General features: G+C 38.1%; 3 protein-coding genes and 1 pseudogene across 4 annotated transcripts in view; 3 read left to right on the plus strand and 1 right to left on the minus strand.

The window, feature by feature from the left end:
* Window positions 1-67: 67 nt before the first annotated feature.
* On the plus strand, window positions 68-2,866 carry LOC106294714 (disease resistance protein RFL1-like). 2 transcript variants are annotated; one of them, XR_001260899.1, is made up of 2 exons: window positions 68-254; window positions 494-713. XR_001260899.1 is itself a non-coding variant. In XM_013730342.1 (2 exons), exon 2 carries the CDS (start codon window positions 1,166-1,168, stop codon window positions 1,973-1,975), a length of 810 nt encoding a protein of 269 aa, XP_013585796.1. In that variant the 5' UTR covers window positions 84-254; window positions 970-1,165; the 3' UTR covers window positions 1,976-2,866. The 2 variants fall into 2 exon arrangements, 1 of the variants encoding a protein (XP_013585796.1); XM_013730342.1 differs by lacking the exon at window positions 494-713 and adding an exon at window positions 970-2,866 and having other exon boundaries at window positions 84-254.
* LOC106344340 (Golgi SNAP receptor complex member 1-1-like) overlaps window positions 2,833-22,250 on the minus strand; it is a 23,592-nt gene continuing 4,174 nt past the window's right edge. Inside the window, exons 2-5 of the mRNA XM_013783738.1 lie at window positions 20,368-20,393; window positions 5,142-5,369; window positions 4,796-4,963; window positions 2,833-2,922 (exon numbers count right to left, since the gene is read on the minus strand). Coding sequence (XP_013639192.1) covers window positions 2,833-2,922; window positions 4,796-4,963; window positions 5,142-5,336 — 453 coding nt within the window. The 5' untranslated portion in view covers window positions 5,337-5,369; window positions 20,368-20,393. The remainder of the gene's footprint in view (window positions 2,923-4,795; window positions 4,964-5,141; window positions 5,370-20,367; window positions 20,394-22,250) is intronic.
* On the plus strand, window positions 7,499-8,766 carry LOC106294716 (probable disease resistance protein At1g12290). The gene is made up of 2 exons (XM_013730344.1): window positions 7,499-8,101; window positions 8,603-8,766. Exon 1 carries the CDS (start codon window positions 7,561-7,563, stop codon window positions 8,071-8,073), a length of 513 nt encoding a protein of 170 aa, XP_013585798.1. The 5' UTR covers window positions 7,499-7,560; the 3' UTR covers window positions 8,074-8,101; window positions 8,603-8,766.
* Window positions 15,287-19,518, plus strand: LOC106294713 (annotated as a pseudogene).

The raw sequence follows: 22,250 nt of genomic DNA on the forward strand, positions 1-22,250 counted from the left end.
TTGGGAGTTTGGTTGGATCAAACCTCGTCTGGCAAGTATTTACATAGTTGTTACTTATTCAAATTAGCTTATGATGAGAGTTTGTTTCTCTGTCGAATACTTATGAGACAAGGGAAGTTTTATTCTCATCCAAGATGGATTCGTCTGATCACGCGTTTGCATGTATGGGCAAAAGCACACCTTTCACATGGATGCTGGCTGGTTTCATGGAAGATTTTGCCTCCTGAATCCATCTCTCCGTGAACTCTGAATTGGTATGTTTTCTTTTCCTTTTATGTAATGTCTCTTTATGGTTTGAATAGTTGCATTTTTCTGTCTCTTTTGTTTCGCATTTTTCTTAAAATCTTAAAAGTAAAGTTGGTGAAAACTAGTGTGGTTGATTTTTTGCCAAATGGATAGTGAAACTATAGATTTAATAGAATGAAGGAACACCATAGACACTATACCGGCGCAATTCCTTGTTAGTAAATTATCTCCTTTGGATCTATGCTAGCGTTGGTTGTTTTCTATCTTTGAGAGGACCTCTGTCTCAACGGAGCAAATATAGGACTTTGTCTCCTTTCCATATAAAGATCAAAGAAGATCCATGCACTATTTTTGAAGAGTCTCTATACACTGGAGTCCAAAGCTGAGAAGATCCGCACTCTGGTTTGGAAGGCTAAGCTTGCAACTTGTCATTACTTACCTAATCTGAAAAGAATTGGTTAGATCTCACTTATCTATAAATGTTTTTAGTTTGCATGTTGCAACGTTTAGTGTGTGTGTGTTTTATGCAGAGGTAAATCTTGCTATTCCTAAGCAATATACTCACTATGCGATTGAATTCATACCTCAGTTCCTACGGTTCTTACATTTTAAGCTATCCATGTTTAACACATTTGAGATTTTTTTTTTATTCTTGAAGATATTGTATCCACTATGTGAAAATTAGAATAACAGGAAAGAATATGAGCTGGTTTCCATTGATAGGCAACTAAGTTGGGACCATTTCGAAATTCGGAAAGAGAAGAACTGTATATGATGCCTAAATTAGCATCTTTGGACTCATACACTAAAGCAAAGGGCGTTAAACCTGGGTTATGCGATATTCGGGACTCTTGTCCGTGCAAGTTTGTTGGAGGAAGAAGGGTCATCATATTTGAAAATTCATGATGTAGTACGGGATATGGGATTATGGATAGCATCTGATCTAGGGAAGCATAAAGAAAGATGTATTGTGCAAACTGACATTGGGTTATCTGAGATACCTAAAGTAAAGAAGTGGAAAGATGTGAGAAAGATGTCGTTGATGGGTACTAGTATTGAAAAGATATCAGAGAGCAGCAGCCCCGACTGTCCTGAACTCACAACTCTCTTCCTCGCGTCTAACGAACGCTTAACAACAATCTCTGGTGATTTTTTTCGGTCTATGCCTAGGCTACTCGTTTTGAATTTATCACGTTGTTACAATTTAAATGGATTGCCAGAGAAAATATCAAGATTGTCTTCTCTGCGATGTCTTGGCTTGGCAGGGACGCAGATGGATCGACTACCTGTTGGTTTCCAAGAGTTGAAAATGCTAATACATCTGAATTTGGAGTTCACCAAGGTTGTGAGTTGTGATTGGATATCGAATTTGTCGCGATTGAGAACATTGAAACTAGCAGGATCCCAAGTGTGGCTAGATATGAGCCTAATGAAGGAGCTTCAGCTCTTGAAGCATCTGGAGTTTGTAAGCATAAATATCTGTTCTAGTTTGGTGGGGAAGCTATTGTTATATGATCCCAGAGTAGGGAGATGTATTCAATACATTAATATTGAGGACCGTATCATTGCAAGTATTCGTTTTGCCAGCAATGGATACTCTCCGTCGCATCAATATATGGAAATATGGAGGGAGGGAGATAGAGGTAGTAGAGAAGACACCATTGAACAAAAGTCCTACAAGTCCTCCGTGCTTCTCAAATCTCTCTTATGTGCAAATAAGAGAGTGTGATGGTCTTAAAGATTTGACGTGGCTGCTGTTCGCGCCAAACCTTACTTCTCTTTTCGTGTTCGAGTCAAAACAACTAGAGGAGATAATAAGCAAAGATAAAGCTGCGAGTGTTTTGGAGGAGACACGTAATGATACTCTTGTTCCTTTCAAGAATCTAGAAGTAATTTTTTTGGCTGATTTGCCCGAGCTGAAGAGCATCTTCTGGAGTGCTCCACCTTTTGAACGTCTAAAACATTTTGCCGTCTACACGTGCGTGAAGCTGAGCAAGCTTCCATTGGATTCAAAAAGCATCTTAAAGGTTGAAGAATTCGATTTCGATTGCGAAGAAGAAGAATGGATACAAGGGATTGAATGGGAGGACGAAGCCACACGAAACCGTTTCTTACCTTCATTTAAGCGGCGTGCAAATCGTTAAAGCTTATCCGTGGAGGAGTATCCTCTTTTGAACTTGTTTTCAAACTCCTTTTTCAATTCTCATTTGTCCAAAATAATAAGGAGAACTATTTCCCATTGAATAAAATAACAATAGAGAGAATTTAGAATATACATAATTTTGATCAATATTAGGTAACTACCCTAATGGCATCTAAAACAATAATCTTGGTAGCACAATGAGCATAAACTGACAGCTTTGCCCATGCCCCAACATTCATCATCTTTTTTTCCCTCTGTCGTGATTTTCTATGTCTATCATATATTTCTTCTCTTTCTAATAATTTGTTTTCGATACACAGATTACTACTCAACTTTAATTCAAGTAAAATTTTCTCCCCAAATCCAGAGCCGATTTTCCCATCAACTCCTTAATCGTCGTCTACACCATTTCCAACATAAATTCTACACTGATCTCCTCTTCTTCAACTCATACTCGTCACCATGGCATCAAGAAAGTGTTCCCAAATTATGAATTTTCCACCAATGAATAGGAATTGCGATTCTTTGCAGAACTTTAGTGAATCGATAATTTACAAAAGAGAGAAAAAACAAAGTAGCAAACTTGAGTGTATATTATTGTATGTTAACAGAGAACGTTTAATGCTAAGCTTTAACATATAATATTATAGGAATTGTTAGTGGATAACTTGTTTAATATAAACATATACTTATCATATAATGAAAATCAATCTTATCATATTTTTTTTTGGTTTATATATGATACAATAATTGTTAACCGTAAATAATATATAAGTTAAATAGATAATGATTTAGTTAGCCGATAACTTATTTTGTAACATTTAACAAACCATGTATCAGCTAACAATATATACTTTTAACATCATACCAACCATTTTAAAAAGCGATAACATGTTTTATAACAGCTAACAAAACATGTATTGGCTAATAAAAATATTTTGTAGAAATTTACAAACCATGCATCATATAACACATCTATTTCTAAGCAAAATTTTTAACGATAATGATAGAAGTTAGCAAGGTAAATTTTTTGTAACATCTACCAAATCACGTATCAGCTATCAATAGCTATTTTTAGCATGTATTAGCTAATGACAACATATCGTATAAAAATTTACAAACTATTATCATATAACAGAAACTAATTTGTAACAAATAAATTTTACTTAAAATTTTAACAGCTAACTAAACATGTATATGCTTACAAGACTTAATATATAGCATCTAATCAAATATTTATCAGTTAATAAAAATCTAGTTGTTGTATAATGATTACAAATACTTGTAATTGAAATGTGAGATTAAGGTCGTCGTTATCAATCTTGGGAAGAAACCACTCTTTCTTAATGATAAGGTCCATCCTTACGGCCATGTGCATTTACCAAGATGTGAATCAAATAGATCTCTCTTTTATGTACCATGGATTTGCTTAAAACCTTCATATCATGGTTGACTTCGAGAAAAAACGATGGAAATTCTATAGTAGATGAACTTATCAAGAGAATAGTACTCGCTGGATTCAGACACTGTTAAAAGAATTACACTTAAATGATATTGGATTTACATCGGTGGAAATCGAAAACAAACGAAGACCAAGATTATAGAAATGAAAGAATGTATTTTAAGATATAAGATACAAGAAAGATATAGAAAGGGAGGTGAAATTATTGTTCAGGCAATGGATTTTGAAGAAGAGACATGAGAAAGAGAGAGAAAGAAATATAATTTGGGCAGAAATTTGGGCATGGATATTGAAAGAACTACAGTCTAAAAGATAGTGATGGGGTATTTTCTTAATTTTGGATTATTGTGTGTATACACAGCCTAAATTTTCTATATTATATGGCAGAATCAAAATCCAGTTCATTTCCTTTGATTTAAAAAGTTATTTAACTTCTTTTGAATCAACAAAGTTGTTTACTTAAGAGCATGATTAACCCAGAACCTCCATTAGGGTCTCTTAATGATTATTTTAGAAATTTAATGTTGATAAGAACTTTAGTTAAGAGACCCTTAAATTTTGTGCTCCAATGGGAGTTTCTTAATTAAAGGTTCTTAAAAAAAAAAAATTCTCTACTGACCAAAACTGTGATTTTCAAAACTAGAAAATTTGATTTCCAAACTGACCATGACCACAACAATACAAGACTAGAAAAAAAAATATACACATGTGATTTTCAAAACTGACTACAACAATACAAAAATGTGATTTCCCTACTGACCACAACAATACAAAACATGTGATTTCCCTACTAACCACAACAACAATACAAAACAAGTGTTGCATGAGCTTGTGAAATGACACCATCTATCTATACCGTTTATATACTCAAGTGATAAGCCATGGGATACAATACAAGTGTGAAGAACTCTAACAAAGCTTTACTGGCGTAGGATTTTAATTACCTGCGCTGTATTGCGGTTGATTCCCACATGTTCATTGAGCAGTGCTTGTTTTGTAGACCCATCCCCACTTTCTAAGTCTAATCTAGCCCGATCAAATTCTTTAAAGTCCTCAAGAAGTAAAGCATGCTCTTGCTTTGTTCTAAGACTTGACCGGTGTCGATCAAACTCCTGCATTTTTGAATGTCATACATACAGAAACAAGACTGATTTACAACAAAGGCTGAGTCATAAACTAGTCAAACAGAACAAGTGTAACATACATTCCTTTCCTGACCACATATAACCATCCAAACTAAAAAAGATAAAGTGATTATTTAATCCTTGTGAGTCAGAAAATGGACAATACCTGCGTGAGATCTTGAAGGATCTCTTGATGTCGAGTTAAAGTATGGGAGACCATTTCAGAGCCCCCTGAACAAATCCATGCTTGCATCTGAGCATTAACTTGCTGAAGTTGCCTTAGTAGTAAGTCAATCCCAGCTTCAAGATCACTCTCTGCACCATCAGACTTAGTGGAAAAAAGCCTGCGGTAAGAATGCATCTGCTCGTCAAGCTGAGCTTCAATCTTTCTAGCCTGTGGGATATTCAAAACAGAGCATCGTCATGTTAAGTATCATTACACATTAAACATTGCAATTAAACCCAATAGAACGATAAATCATCTCTGAGATTGAGAGCTGCCCCAAAAACCAAACCCCAATATTCAAAGATTTCAGACACTACTAGTTTCGTAGTTATGTCCTAAAGAAATATCCACTAGCTTCTAATTTCAAAAAGATTACATGTTTCCGTAAATCATCCCAAGACTAGGAACGTTCATGGAGTCCTATGAATCAAGCAAAAATTATTAGAGTAAACCGGTTTAGTAGAACTCTAATAAAAATCAGATCAAAGCTTTATTCTTCATCCTCCTCCTCTCCTCGTAACCAAACTTGAAAGATGCGACCCAATTGATCCGATTACGAGAGAAACCGCCTTCGACTGAGCAGCATCCGATGATTTTCGTCTCGTCGAGAAGAGCCACCACCTTGTCGCTTCGTCGTCGAGGATTGTCTCCGCTTCGTCGAGGAGAAACAACCGAAGGTTTTCATCGTCGATCAATTTTTTTTTTCTCCCCTCGTATTCTCCTCCCTGAAGCATAAGCATATCAAGGTGACGAGTGGAACAAGATGCGTCTCTTCTATCGCTTAATTAAGCGACGTTGCTTAAGATAATTCCCATTTTTCTTTTTTTTTTTAATCCTAATAAGCAATTAAGAACCCCTAAGAGACGCCGATAATCATGGTCTTACGACTTTGAATTTCATTAAAGAATACAATGAAGCAAGGCAACGAACTATGGTTTAGTTTAAGTACACTAGTCCGGTTTAGACCAGTCAAAATAAGTACAGTAGCCAATGATTGGTTTAGACGTACCTGTCTAAATAAGGGCAGCCAATGATCTCTCATCGAAGTGAAAAATATAGCATTGTGAAACTGAGACGTGACGAAATTATCGCAGTATCGTTGAAAGGCAACGGCCATAATTACCCGCCAGAAAAGAAAAAAAAAAGAAGAGAGAATGAAAAGTAGTTGGTCCTCGTGCTTTTAATCAGTTTCTCGTGAATTAAAACATGAGATTAAGAACAAGATGACTGCTTTTTTTTCAGGTTTGTTGAAATGATTCATAACTTTGTATTGTGCTTATCTTTTGAAGTTGTTGTAGATGCTTAAATCTTAGTATAGTTGCATTGGATACGTACTCTTTCTGTTGGTTCTGCTTTTGATTGTAATGTGTGAATGGTGTCTTGCTAAAGGAGTCGCATGGGTATGTATGCCTTACCTACTCCACAACTTCGCAAAGCAAACAATTGAAACAAACCACCAATTATTTCTTCTAATAATTTGGTTGAAATGGATTATTCCTTGTATGTTAGCTTTTGCAATTCTTCAAAAGAAATAATGTTTTCAGTAGACCTATGAGCTTACTTTTTTAAAAAAGTATCAGCTTAACTATTACTGATTCAGTGTGTATCAACAACACGTTTATTTGTTACATATTGTTATTAATAATTTACAAGACCTGAGTGTTTTGGTCAGAAAGTTTTAATACATGCAAGGTAGTTAGTTGCCTTTTTTGCTTTTGAAAACATTGTATGCGGTGTGAAAGCAGCTTCATGTGTACATACGTCGATAATTATAGTAGTCATGTTCTTTTTGGAGACGCAGCGGCAGCGTCAACGCTTCAAAAATATAAAGCAAATAACTATCATCATCATTTAATTGATGTTGCCGGGTTTGTAAAAGCAACAGAATCCTCCATCTTTTCCAGTAGCTGCTTCAAGTTCAACCCAGCAAATTCGACAGCTCGAAATTTCAGCGGCAGCGGCGATTCCGTTTTCATATCTCTGATTCTCCGTTGCGGCTGCTTTTAATCAGAACATCAAAGAATTTCCTCCTGCCCTAGCTTTCTTTCTTTGCCGCTGCCGCTAGTCGTGGCGTTTATAAAACGAACAGGCCTAGGATAATACAAGAGGACCTCAGTTTTTTTTTTTTGTGAGAAGAACTTATAACCGTCTCTCTTCTCGTCTGATCAATGATGGCAAGACAAACTGACGTGTGTAGAAGGGTCGAGGTGCTGGAACGACTTGAAAGCTTAAACATCGACATCTCCTCGAGTTCAGCTTTGGAGGAACTGTTCAGAGCTGATGAGTTGGCAGTTGCATCAAAGAGGTATGTATAAGAGATGTTAGAGAAGAAGCATACAAAACACTTGTTTTGCCAACGATGGAGCGTCTCAGTAAGCTCATCATAAGGAGCTGTGATATATCTGAGATAGAGATTGGGAGGACGCCATGGGACATTATTCTGACTAGGACAAGACTGAGAAACCTCACAAGTGTGATTATAACTGGCTGCAATGGACTAAAGGATCTGATGTGGTTGTTGTTTGTTCCTAACCTTACTCATCTCGAGCTTCAGTGTTTGGAGAAGGTAGAAGAGATCATAAGCGAGGAGAAAGTTTCAAGTAGTATAACAGATGAGCCGAAAGCGCGAGGTATGAATACTCCTTTTCAGAAGCTTGAGAGGCTTGAGTTGATCAACTTACCGAGGTTGAAGAGAATCTACTGGAGTCCTCTGCTCTTCCCTTGTTTGAAGAAGATTGTAGTAGAAAAGTGTCCAAAGCTGAGGAAGCTTCCACTCAGCATTAAGAGTTGTGTTGGTGGTGGTGAAGAACTTGTTATAAACTACAGAGATGATCAGTGGTTTAAAAGGGTTCGATGGGAAGATAGCCACTAAAGACCGTTTCTTACCTTGCTGTGAAAAGGTATGTTTTAGGGAACTTTTCATTACTAAGGGGCTGTTAGTGGGATATGAATGTGTAATGATTGTTAAATTTTTCAAATTCTATTATTATTGGTTGGTGGATTCTAACATTCTTACTAAAATCTAGTGTTACTGGGTTAATGATTATATAATGAGTTACAAAATCTCTTGTTATTAATTTTTTTTTGTTTTTAATGATTCTAAGTTTCAATAAAATCTAGTGTTATTTGGAACTGAATTCTAAATAATTTTACTCATAATTTTGCATACTTTCTCTAGATTCTTAAAATACTTGAACTAGAACATTTTCATAAACTTTTTAAATATGAAAAACTCTTTATAAGTTTTTACAAATTTAACAAATCTCTTGATTTTTAGAATCAACCAACTCTATAAAAATTCTACTCGAAAAAAAAAAAGTTCTACTCCCACTAACCCCTAACAAAGTTATTCATATTTGGTTTTTCTAATCTTAGTTTGTTCTTTATTTTGCTTGTCTCAGCTCCTGACCTCGTACTCAGAAGGCAACAGCTCGTGAAGCAAGCCAGTTTCCAGCAAAAATCGATACTGTTTGTGTTTACTATCCTTATGAGTCGTCTTTTATTTGTATTATAGTGTGCTATAGTCTGTGGCTTGATATGGAATGGAACAGAGTCATATTTCATCTATCATTTGTTGAGTGTGATTGTAATTTGGTGTATTTATCATATATAGTACACTGTGTTGAATCTGAGAGTCTCCTACACACCGTTTTCAATAAGGCAATTTTTTGGCGACTGGCGATTTTCAGAAGTGGTTTCGATCTGAGGGTTTCGAGATGAATCTGGCACCTCTGCCGGATTTTAGAGACGATCTGGGGATGGATTCGATTCTTCCGAAGGTATCGGAGGAGGGGGATAAGCTGAGCAACGAAGTAAAAGAAGGTGAATTGAAGAGGATGGATCAAAGCTGGGTGAAGGCGGCGCATGATAAGAAGCAGTTGAAGAAGTATGAGGTTGAAGTCTCAAGTAAATATGGTATTCATATGGTGGAGATTCCAGATGAGGTTCTGGAGAACACAACTCCGTTTTGGGAAGACTTTGTAGTGGGTAAATTTCTGGATCTGGCTCCACATGTGGCTAAGGTTCATATGGTTTTAAACAAAATCTGGAAGTATGGGGATTCGTCTACAAAGGTTGAAGTATTTGAAGTTAATGCGACGATGATGAGGTTTAGGGTCTCAAGTCAGAAGGCAAGGGAGAAGGTTCTTCGTCGTGGTATGTGGAATATTGTGGGCGTTCCTATGTTGGTTTCGAAATGGTCACCAGAAGCTGAGGGTGAAGAACAGAAGGAAGAAGCTATTCCTATGTGGGTTCACTTGGAGAAAGTTCTTCTCCACATGTACTCGTGGGAAGGACTGAGTTATTATAACCAACACTGTAGGATTTCCAGTGAAGCCACATCCGGAAACCATAGCTTGTTCTAATCTAAATGAGGCGAAGATATTTGTGAGGGTTGATGTCACAAAAGCTTTACCAAAGGAGATCATATTTTCAAAGGAGGGAAAGCAGTTTGCTGTTAAGTTCTATTATCCATGGCTACCAGCTAGATGCAACTTCTGTGATAAATGGGGTCACAGTGAAGTAGTATGTGCTATGAAGAGTAAAGGAAAGAAGAGAAAAGATTCTGGATCCTCTGCTATGAAGGTTAATGGGGAGAAAGTTGGAAGTCCTAGTTATCTAAGTGTAGGGAAGGAGAAGGAAAGTGTCTTAATAGAGGATAGTGGAGATAAAGTTATGGATGTGGTAGACAGTGAGGAAAGTGCTAAAAAATTAGAGAATGGTGTCAGTACTAGTGGGTGCGCTAAGGTTTCGCCAGCCAAAACAGGAAGATCATTTGATCTATCAGCTCAGAAAATTGATGATATTGAGATCTCTGCATCAAAATTCTCTGTGCTTAGTCTTGAAGATGTAGAGGAGGGAGAGTTAGTAGCAGATGAAAAGTTGCTTACTGAAGTGGATGATGATCAATTAGAAACTGAGGACATGGAGCTACTTGAGAGTGATCAGGCTGAAGACATTGATCAACAAGTTATTGAGGAGAAAAAAGTTGGGTTGAGAAGAGGACGAAAGGCTAAGGTTCCGGATGCAAATCCTGGGAAAAGCATTCGGTATCGACGAAAGCACTAATATATGTGGAGTTTCTTCTGCAATGTTCGTGGTTTCAACAAATATTTAAAACATTCCGTGATAGAAGAGTTGGTTCGTTGTAATAACTTGAGTTTTGGGTGCATTCTGGAGATGAGGGTTAAGGAGAGTAAAGCGGGTAGTATTTTGAAGAAAGTTTTTCCGGGTTGGTCTTATATGACTAACTATGAACACAGTGTGGGAGGGAGAATATGGCTAGTGTGGAGAGATGATGTTTGTATGACGCCAGTTTATAAATCTGATCAGCTTATAACTTGCTCTGTGGGGTTGCAAGGCAAGGATGATTTCTTTTATACTGGAGTTTATGCAAATAATTTGGCAGAGGAAAGGAATGCACTATGGGAGGATCTCTGTAACCATCAAGACTCTGCTATGTTTCGTGGTAAAGCTAGGATGATTGTAGGAGATTTCAATGAGATTTTGGATGGAGATGAGAGTTCGGGGTTTCTGGAAAATGGTAGGGTATCAGGAGGTATGAGAGATTTCCAAAGTATGGCTCTGCATTGCAACTTATCCGATATGGGTTATCAGGGCTCTAAGTTTACTTGGTGTAATAAGAGAGAAGAGGGAGTCATATGCAAGAAGCTGGACAGGGTGCTAATAAATGATGTTGCTATTCAGAAGTTTTCAAATTCTTATTCAGTCTTTGAAGCAGGGGGATGTTCGGACCACTTGCGTTGTAGAATTCAACTATTTCCTCCAGAAGAAAAGCTGAGGAAGCCTTTCAAATATGTAAATGCTATTGGGAGATTGGAAGGGTTTCTACCATTAGTAAAGGAGTATTGGGACCGGACCCTGACACTATATCACTCGACCTCTGCTATGTTTAGATTTTCGAAGAAATTAAAGAATCTAAAACCGCTGATACGAGAGTTTGGGAAAGAGAAGCTGGGAAATCTCTCGAAGAAAGCAAAAGAAGCTCATCAGTGCCTGTGTGAGAAGCAGAAGAAGACTCTTGCTGATCCGAGTGCAAGTTCCATACAAGAGGAGGCAGTGGCTTATGAACGTTGGCTTCATGTTGCGAGCTTGGAAGAGGATTTTTTGAAGCAGAGGGCGAAACTTCATTGGCTTGATCTGGGAGATCATAATAACAAGACATTTCATAATGCCATAAGAGTTCGTAAGGCGCAAAACTCTATTCGTGAGATAAGATGTTCTAATGGATGTTCTGTCACTCAGCAGAAGGATATAAAAGATGAAGCAGTTCGTTTCTTTTCAGAGTTTCTCAATAAGATTCCTGATAATTATACCGGAGCTACTTCAGAAGAATTAAAAGAGATGCTGAAGTTTCGTTGTTCTGATGAGGATTGTAGTTTGTTGGAAGCACAAGTGACGGCTGAGGAGATACGAAAAGTGGTTTTTGCTATGCCAGCTAATAAGTCGCCTGGCCCTGATGGTTTCCCAAGTGAGTTTTTTAAAACAACTTGGCCTATTGTTTCTCAGGATTTTATCATAGCTGTTCAATCAGTCTTCGGGTTTGGGTTTCTTCCCAAAGGAGTTAACTCCACAATCCTAGCTCTTGTACCAAAGAAGACAGATTCGCTAGAGATGAGAGACTTCCGGCCTATAGCGTGCTGTAACGTACTCTATAAGGTAGTTTCAAAAATTTTAGCAAACAGATTCAAGGTGATCCTTCCCCGTGTCATCTCAGAGTGTCAGTCAGCATTTGTAAAAGGAAGACTTTTGATGGAGAATGTCTTGTTAGCTAGTGAGCTGGTTAAGGATTATCACAAGGAGACTGTCTTGCCGAGATGTGTGATGAAGATAGACATATCAAAAGCATTTGATTCTGTGCAATGGGATTTTGTTCTCAATAGCCTGGAAGCAATAGGTGTCCCAGCAAGGTTTATACATTGGATAAAGCTGTGTATATCAACTCCATCGTTCTCGGTTCAGGTGAATGGAGAGCTTGCAGGGTATTTCCAGAGCAAGAGGGGTTTGAGGCAGGGATGCTCCCTCTCCCCGTATCTCTTTTTTTTTTTGTGTATGAACGTGTTATCACAGAAGATTGATAAGGCAGTGCTCGAGAGGAAGTTTCAGTTTCATCCTAAGTGTAAAAATCTTTCTCTTACTCATCTCTGTTTTGCCGATGATCTGATGGTATTTGTTGAAGGAACGAAGGAGTCTATTGAGGGAGTTTTGTCTGTGTTTGATGGTTTTGCCAAATGGTCGGGGCTGAGTATCAGTATTGAGAAGTCGACCGTTTACATGGCTGGTATTCAAGAGGAGGAAAAAAGGAGAATTCTGGTAAATTTTCCATTTGCAGAGGGTTCTTTACCGGTTCGTTATCTGGGTCTGCCACTAATGACTCAATCAATGAGAAGACAAGATTATCTACCGTTGATAGAAAGAATCAGAAGTAAAATCTGTTCTTGGACGTCCCAGTTTCTTTCTTATGCGGGGAGGCTTCAGCTGTTAAAATCTGTGCTAGTCAGCATTGTTAATTTTTGGGCATGTGTCTTCAGATTACCTAGTAAATGTATAAAGGAGGTGGAGCAACTATGTGCATCGTTTCTCTGGACTGGTCCAGCTCTAAAATCTTCAGGAGCTAAGGTGGCTTGGAGGGAAATATGTAAACCTTTAAATGAAGGAGGTCTTGGAGTTAGATCTTTGAAAGAGGTGAATACAATGTATGGATTAAAACTTATATGGAGGATGCTTGCAGGAGATTCTTTATGGGGAAAATGGATTAAAGAATATCTTTTAAAAAAGCGAAGCTTTTGGGAAGTGAAAGTAAATTCTCGAGTGGGTTCTTGGATGTGGAGAAAGATGCTGAAGCTTAGGGAGATAGCGAAAACATTCTACAAGATTGAAATTGGCAATGGGAGACACATCTCATTTTGGTATGATTGCTGGTCTGAGAAGGGTGTGATATTTGATCTTGTGGGTGAGAGAGGGTTTATTGATTTGGGTATAAGGAAGGAAGTCATTCTGGAGGAAGCGGTGCTGAATTTAAGACAGAGAAGACGTCATAGATCAGAGGTTCTGCGAGAGATTGAGACGGCTCTTGAATATGTGAGAAGTAAGATTCAGAGTGAGAAGGTTGATGTCAGTATCTGGAGGAGAAGGTCGGGGTATCGAGAGATTTTTTCAACAAATGAAACTTGGATGCTGTTAAGAGGAACAAGTGTGCAATGTCTTTGGACGCGGGGAAATTGGTTTTCAATGGCTACACCTAAGTACGCATTCATGACATGGTTAGCCATGAGGGGAAGATTATCCACCATGGACAGGGTATCGAGGTGGAGCCAGGGGATAGATACTACCTGTGTGTTGTGCAAGACTGATGTGGAGACTCGAAATCACTTATTTTTTGAATGTTCTTATGCTATGCAGCTGTGGAAACATCTTGTAAAAGGTATTTTGGGGGATGTTTTCACACTAGATTGGTCTGAAATGGTGAGGATAATCTCAAGTGGGCGTTATGATAAGAAGAGTATTTTCTGTATAAGATATGCCTTTCAAGCGGCTGTCTATGCAATATGGAGGGTAAGGAATTATGTTCGACATGGGGAGAAGCTGATGCCTATATCCGTTTTGAAGAAATTCACTGATAAAGATATAAGAAACAAGCTCAGTCTGTTGAGTACAAGAAGGAGGAGAGGCATAGAGTGTGCCCTTCAATTTTGGTTTCAAACTAGAGTTTAAAAGAGGAGTGTAGGTTTTCTTTGAGTTATAAGTTTTTCTGTACTTAAATAGATTTACACAAAGATGTAACAAGACTTTTGATGAATAAAATTTAAAATTCATTCAAAAAAAAAAAGAAAAAAAAAAGAGAGTCTCCTACACTAAAATATAATCACTCGTCAAGAAGATTGCTTCTCCGCAATGGCATGGCTGTGTGTGTGGAATAAAAACATAGAAAGGTACACAACAGCATAAAAGATTGATGCCTCTCGAGTAGAGGTGTCAAATGGGCGGGCCGTCCAATGGTTGCCCATTTCCATATACAAACGGACTTAATATGGACAAACTCATTTTTCCATTGGTTTTTATTGGACAAAATGAGGAAGACCATTAAGAAAATGGTCTTTGTTGGTTTTGGGCTTTATGGACGTGGACTGTACAATGGTCACAAAACCTAAGGATTCTAAAATTTAAGTTTTTCCGCTAAAATCGTAAAATCGATTTTTTCGCTTAAATTTTGATATCAAATTTTCCCGTCAGAACCAGAAAATCGAGATTTTCCGTCAGAACCGCAAAATTGAAGTTTTCTTCAAAACGCAAAATCGAATTTTCCCGCCAAAACCGGAAAAGCAAAATGGGAAACCAAGGACAGGAAAAAGAGTACAACACATGAACTCCCTCAGATGAATGCATCACTGTAGTAGACGCATTCCCATCTGGTATCCGAGTCTTCTTGAACGTTGAAGTTGCCTATGACTTGGTGAAGATGATCAGCTGGATGCAAAACCGAAAAATCGAGTTTCTCTGCCAAAATCAGAAAATCTAGTTTTCCGCCAAAACCGCCAAAATGAGTTTTTCCGCCAAAACTGCAAAATCGAGTTTTCCCGTCAAAACTGTAAAATTAAGTTTTTCCGCCAAAACTGCAAAATTGTTTTTTTCCGCCAAGACCGGAATTGTTGTACTTATGAACTTATGTATTGTTGTACTTTTAAATTTATGGATGAATTTTAATTTTATGAACTTGTATATATAATTGTAGGCTTATAAATTAAAATTTAAAATTTCTTATATGGTCATTATGAACCCCATGGCAGCCCATGAAAATATGGGTGTTAGTGGGTATGGTTCTTAATGGACATGGTTCTTAATGGATATGGTCACTCTCTGTCCGCAAACAATAAATGGACAAATGGATATAGGCTAATGGACATGGGCTAGCCCAGTTTACAGCTCTACTCTCGAGGAGGTTTATGAGTAAATAACCTCCTCTCCAAGGAAAAGGAACTAGTTCTTTTCAACTGTAAAGCTTTTGGGCCATATTATTATTAATGGGCCTTACATCTTCATCGTAACCCAAAGAGACGGCGGTCATTGGTGTCCCTCGGAGGAACACTCCGCTCAGTGGGGAGGAATCTGCTGAATCCACAATTACGATTAGTTTGCTTTTTCCGGCGACAGAACGACTCAAAATCAAATCTCCTTCGTTGTCTTATGGGTCTGTGAATCTCTTTCGTTCTCTCTCTTTGTGCACTAATGGGGGAGGTAGTTTCTCTGTCTCTGACGTGTTATGGTGAATCAAGTTTGTCGAATGTTTATGAGCCAACAGGAGTTATCTAGGAAATAGGAGAAATCACTCCTTTTCACGCAAATAGATGCTAAATTTTTTTTGAGGTTGTAAATCCAATCTCTGATGTGTTAATATGAGAAGTCAGTGTCCATCTTCTTATGCAAGGGAAGTACCTAAAACTATATAACTTATTCTTGTTCGAATAGGTTTGCCCCTTGAGAATTGATGCATGTGTGTGTGTATTGTTTGAATAAGGTACTTGAAGTTCATGATAAAAGTCTGGTAATGGATCAAACCCTTTGATGATGACAGGATGTCAGAAGAACCAGCCACATTGAGACTCCCAAGCAGTTTTTAGTGTGAAGCAAAGAAGACATTGGTGTCTGCTTGCCATTGAAGTAAGGCTATGATCCAGGGTTTATGAGTCCCTAAACTTGATCATAAGACTCATAAACCCACTGGCCAATCCCTAGGTTGAGGGTGGTTGCACTCTTTTTCCCTAAGTGATGGTTTTATCCCATGAGGTTTTCCACACTTAGGTTTTTAATGAGGCAAGTACACTCAGTTCCAAACTTGCCCAAGGATCTCCTATGGTCAAGCTTGAGGGATATTGTTGAAATGAAGAAGAAAATAGAACCAGAGTAAAGGAGTTAGTTCGAGATCAACTGAGAGTTCATCAAGAGAAGCCAATGATCCATTGTTGAAGTTGAATCATGGACAATCAAATCGTGGACAACAAATCATGGACAACAAATCGTGGACAACAAATTTTGAGTTCTTACTTGCCAAATCTCAATTAAGCCCAACTTGTTTTGCATTCTGAATCTCTCTCTTTGTGTGTATTGTCAAGTGCACGATGGGTGGTGTTATCTCAACAGCAACCGATTTCGTGGTTGAGAAATTATGTAGCTGCTTTTGTCTGGAAGTCCACCATATTTGCAGACTCGACAAGAATCTAGAAACTCTGGTAGAAGACATGAAGATACTGGAGGCAAGGCGAAATGATGTGCTGAGATTCGTGAGGAGCGAGGAAGACAGAGGTCTACAAAGGCTTAGTGGAGTTGATGTATGGCTTACGGCTGTCAGGAACATTGGAAACCAGTCCCGTGAAACGCTTGTGGCTTGTACAAGTGAACTTCAACGGTTGTCTCTTTGTGATGGCTGTTCAAGAAAACTAGTGGCAAGGTTTCGTTTTGGGAAAGAGGTTTTCTCGATTTTGGAAGATGTCGAAGAGCTCAAGGGTCGCAAATTAATTGAAGATATTAATGCTCTGACTGTGCCACCTATGAGAGATGTGGTGGGGGAAAGGGATCTACAACCATTTATTGTTGTTCAGGAAACATTGCTCGAGAGTGCATGGAGCCGCCTCATGGATGAGGGAACCCAGGTTTTGGGTCTACATGGCATGGGGGGAGTAGGAAAAACAACTCTTCTTGACCAACTCAGCAATAAGTTTTGTGGTGCAAATGATGGGGTTGACATAGTGATTTGGGCTGTAGTGTCTATGGTTAAACGGAACGAGAAGATTCAAGACGAGATCGCTGAGAAACTAGGCATCTTTTAACAGGAGTCATGGAAACACAAGACAGAGGACCAAAAAGCCTATAGTATACGCAATTCCCTGAAAACCAAACGATTTGTGTTGTTTTTGGATGACATTTGGAGCAAAGCGGAATTAAAAGTTATAGGTGTTCCGTTTCCGTCAAGGGAAAACAAATGCAAAATTGTTTTCACCACTCGTTTAAAGAAAGTGTGTGTAAGCATGGGGGATACTAACCCAGTCGAAGTCAGCTGTCTGGACACCAACAAAGCCTGGGAGTTGTTCAAGGAGAAAGTCGGGGAAAGCATACTAGGAAGCCACATAGGCATTCCCAAACTCGCAAGAAAAGTGGCAGAAAAATGCCATGGCCTACCATTGGCACTAAATGTTCTTGGTGAGACCATGTCATCCAAGGACACAATACAAGAATGGCGCCACGCAGTTAAGACTTTGACTTCAAATGCTGCAAATTTTTTTGGAATGGACGAGATTCTTCCAGTTTTGATGTATAGCTACGACAGCCTCAAGGAGGAGAATGTGAAGCCATGTTTCCTCTATTGCTCTCTGTTTCCTGAAGATTTTGAAATAAGAAAAGATATGCTAATTGAGTACTGGATCTGTGAGGGTTTCATACAAGAAAATCAGAGTAGAGAAAACGCATTCGACGAAGGCTATAGTATCATCAGTTCTCTTCTCCGTGCATGTTTGTTGTTGGAAGAACCAGTCTATAAAGTACAAGTGAAAATGCATGATGTGGTTCGGGAGATGGCTCTGTGGGTAGCATCTGATCTTGGGGAGCATGAAGGGAGATATACTGTGCAAGCCGGTGTTGGGTTACGTGAAATACCAGAAGTCGAGAGTTGGGTGCCCGTGAGAAAGATATCGTTGATGGACAATGAGATCAAAGAGTTATCTGGCAGTCCGTGCTGCCCTGAACTTACAACTCTGCTTCTCCAAGAAAACAAGCTGGTAACTATCTCAAGCGAATTTTTTCGACGTATGCCTAGGCTACACGTCTTGGATCTCTTGGAAAATAGCTTATTCAGTGTATTGCCAGTGAAAATGTCATTGGTTGCCTTGAGATACCTTGGCTTGTCAGGCACACGAATAGAGCGACTGCCTGTTGGTTTACAGGAGTCGAGAATGCTAATATGTTTGAATTTGGAATCCACGCTGAGACTTGATAATGTTTCAGGGATATCCAAATTTTCAAGGTTGAGGAGATTGGGACTACAGAATTCCAAAACGAAGCTAGACATGAAATTATTGGAAGAGTTGCAGCTCTTGAAATATGTACAAGTTGTAACCATAGGTATAAGCTCATGTTTGGTTGCGGAGAAATTGTCATCCTATGACAGGGTGGTGAAATGTATTAAGAAGTTAGATTATACATACCTTCTGGATGAATCATTCAGAGTATTGACTTTGCCGATTATGGATAAACTTTCTGACCTCGAGATAGGAAATTGTGGAATGACGGAGATAAAGACAGAGGGAGCTGCAACTTCATTGTGGAACAGAAGTCCCATGAGTCCATCCTTCCTCAACCTTTCTACTGTCGGTATAATTAATTGCAACGGTCTGAAGGATTTGACGTGGCTGTTGTTCGCTCCCAACCTTACTATTCTTAACGTTGGTCATTCAAATCAAATAGAGTATATAATAAGCCAAGAGAAAGCTACAAATGGTGTGACATAGAAGGAGGCAGGTAGCATCGTTCCTTTTGCAAGCCTAAAATACTTCAGCTTATTTTATGTACCAATGTTGAAGAGCATCTACTGAAGTTCTCTCCGTTTTCCATCTTTGAAAGGAATCGCGGTAGCAGGGTGTCCAAACCTGAGAAAGCTTCCATTGGATTCTAAAAGTGTTGCTACGGTTGAAGGATTTGTTATCGAGTCCCCACATAGTTATTGGAAAGAGAATATTGAATGGGAGGACGAAGCCACTAAACTCCGTTTCCAAGCTTCCTGGAGTCCTTTTAGAATTGGAAGATGAAAAAATGGAAGGAAAAGGTCAACTGGGAGGACTGTTCGAACGGGAAACGGTACTGAACGAGAGAACGTTCGGTTTTAAATGTGGGTTTAGCAAAGACGTCTTATTGATGGTCGGAAAAGTGTTTCGTCGGTTACAAGGAAAGGGAATGCTTAAAGGAAAAGCGATCGGAACTTGAGGAGCTAGCTTGGTGTTTTCCTGTGACCTAGCTTGCGTCGTCTTCATGGGCTTTTAACTCGCTGGGCCGAAAAGCCCACGTTGCTTCGCGGAGTCATTTAGTCGAAATGCAGAATGGAAGGAAAAGGTCGACTGAGAGGATGAAGCCACAAGACTCTGTTTCTTACCTTCATGCAAGTTGGATTCCTATGACCGAGAGAGTAAGTTTCATAAAAAGATGATGCAAAACTTGTAATGGTCTCAACTGATATGCGTATGCGGCATTACTTTTCTTCTCTCTACTACTCTGCATTGTCTTGTTTTGTTATGTTTCTATTTTGTTCTTTGGATTCTGTTTTGTATGATATATACTATGCTTCTGTTAAGTTGTCGATTTGTCCTCAAGAAGATATACAATACTATTAGAGCTCATACTTTTACATATTTGTTGTAAGTATCGTAATCCTAACGTAACTAGGAGAAGATAGTACAAAACCGGATCAGATTATTAAACTAAGACACTAATATTCTACTTCAGTACTATCTACAAACTCTGTATCCTCTCTAGCTCGAACCACATGTTTACTAGTATTTTCACATTGTAGTTGTACTGGATTTTGTACGATAGATAAAACGGTTGGTAATCTTGTTGTGCATGTGTGTATATATATATCTTCTAACACAGGCGAGCAGTTTCTTCTTGTGATTTGGTGTGTTTATTATGCTCCGACTGGTGACACGAAGTATTAGAGTTGAATTACAATATGATTTGTAGTTCGATGTAACTTGTAGTAAAAAGTATGTGGTAAAAACAGTAAGTTTAGGTAGTAAGTTTTGCAGTAAAAATAAAAATTATCATTTTATTAAAATTTATGACTGATAACATTTTTGATGTATAAGTTGCAGTATGAGTTATGAATAAAATAATTGAATATATAAACAGATAAATAGAATTTTTTTATTAAGATATTTTTAAATAAATAAAAATAAAAATAAATTTATTTTAAATAAGTATAAAAAGTTTGAAAAATAATTTTTAGTATCTATTATTTTCTAAGTATTATAATAACTACTAATAACAATTATTCTAATATCAAGAATAAGTTAAATTTGTTTTTGTTTCTATAGTTATGTTGAAATAATTAAAATACTATAACTTCATATCATTTTAAATTTAACATATCAATTATAAAATTTACCTTACGACGTGTAGTTCCACCGCCGTCTTCAGCACCAGCACCAACACCAACATTATCAATATTTTCATTATTAGACATCTTCATCCAAAAGAATAATCAAAAATTAATAAACATAAAAAGGAAAATATGTTTTGCACGAAAGAAGAAGAAGATGGAAAAGCTCAACTTTAACTTATTGATTTCTTCATTTTTTTTAAACAGAAAAATCAATTAAATTTGTAACTCCAACTCCTAAAACATGAGATTTTGGTTGATGTAGGTTTATGTTTTGAGTTATCAATTTTATAAAGGATCTAAATCAAAGTTGTAACTCAACTACAACACATCTTAAATCAAACCTAAAATCAAAAAAAATAAATTTAATGCATGATTGGTAACATTTTCGAATTACAAGCCTAACTCAAACTTAATCAACCTTACCACATGTCACCAATCAAACCCAATACACTGTGATGAATCTGAGAGTCTCCTACACTAAAATATAATCATTCGTCAAGAAGATTGCTTCTCCGCAATGGCATGGCTGTGTGTGGAATAAACATAGAAAGGTACAACAGCATAAAAAGATTGATGATTCTCGAGGAGGTTTATCATGAGTAATTATAACCTCCTCTTCAAGGAAAAGAAACTAGTTCTTTTCAGTTGTAAAGCTTTTGGGCCATATTATTTTTAATGGGCCTTACATCTTCATTCGTAACCCAAAGAGACGGCAGTCATCGGTGTCCGTCGGAGGGAGGAACACTCCGCTCAGCAGGGAGGAATCTGCTGAATCTATAATTACGATTAGTTTGCTTTTTCCGGCGACAGAACGACTCAAAATCAAATCTCCTTCGTTGACTTATGGGTCTGTGAATCTCTTTCGTTCTCTCTCTTTGTGCTGTTGACATGAAAAATTAAACAAAGGGAAGCAGTGGAGGAAGTGGGAGAAGTTGCCATATCACTTACCAAATGGGGAGGAATGGCTAGTCCACTACTAGTTAGTGGAGGAAGTGGAAGGAGTGGCCATATCACTTACCAAATGGGGAAGAGTGGCTAGTCCACTACTAGTTATTTATTCTTCCACCATTGAGTGCTTATTGCTTTTGTTTCCTTTAAATACACCATGTATGTTACACAATTAAACATACAATTCAATACAAACATTTTTTTCATTCTCTCAATCTCACAAATCCTCTCATTCTCTTAAATTCTCAAATTTCTCTTCTCTCTTAAATACTTACGGTTACTTCACTCCTTTTTTACTTTGTCCGTGTGCTTCATCACGGTTAAAACACTTAGAAGCTCTCATAATCCCACAAATTATCATGGTATCAGAGCAGCAACAATCTTGAAACCTTTCTAAATTCCGCAAAATCAAAACTCTGTTTCTAGTTCTTAAACTCTACCTCTGACCAAGTAAATCCCCAAGATGGAGAACAACAACAACAATAACAACAACCGCATCAGCATACCTGTGACCCTGAAGGGGATTAACTACCTCTTGTGGGCCAGGATGGTGAAGATTGCCCTTGGAGGAAAGGGTTTGTGGAGTCATGTCTCAGCAGAAGCAGCTCCAAAACAAACCACCCAAGGAGAAGATGGACAGGAGATTGTGGTAGCTACTGATGAAGACAAATGGGCTCAGGAAGATCTCATGGTTCTCACAGTGCTCCTTAGCTCCCTAGAACCCGCCATCATGGAGTCTTACTCCTACTGTGAAACTACCAAGCAGCTGTGGGATACACTCTACAAAGTGTATGGAAATACCTCCAACCTTACAAGGGTCTTTGAAGTAAAAAGAGCTATCAATACCCTCAACCAAGGAGATATGGAGTTCCAGCCTCACTTTGGCAAGTTCCGGTCTCTTTGGGCAGAGATGGAACTACTCAGACCACATACTACCG

The sequence above is a fragment of the Brassica oleracea genome, chromosome C5 (genome assembly GCF_000695525.1).
Source record: "Brassica oleracea var. oleracea cultivar TO1000 chromosome C5, BOL, whole genome shotgun sequence".
Classification (NCBI taxonomy): Eukaryota; Viridiplantae; Streptophyta; class Magnoliopsida; order Brassicales; family Brassicaceae; genus Brassica; species Brassica oleracea.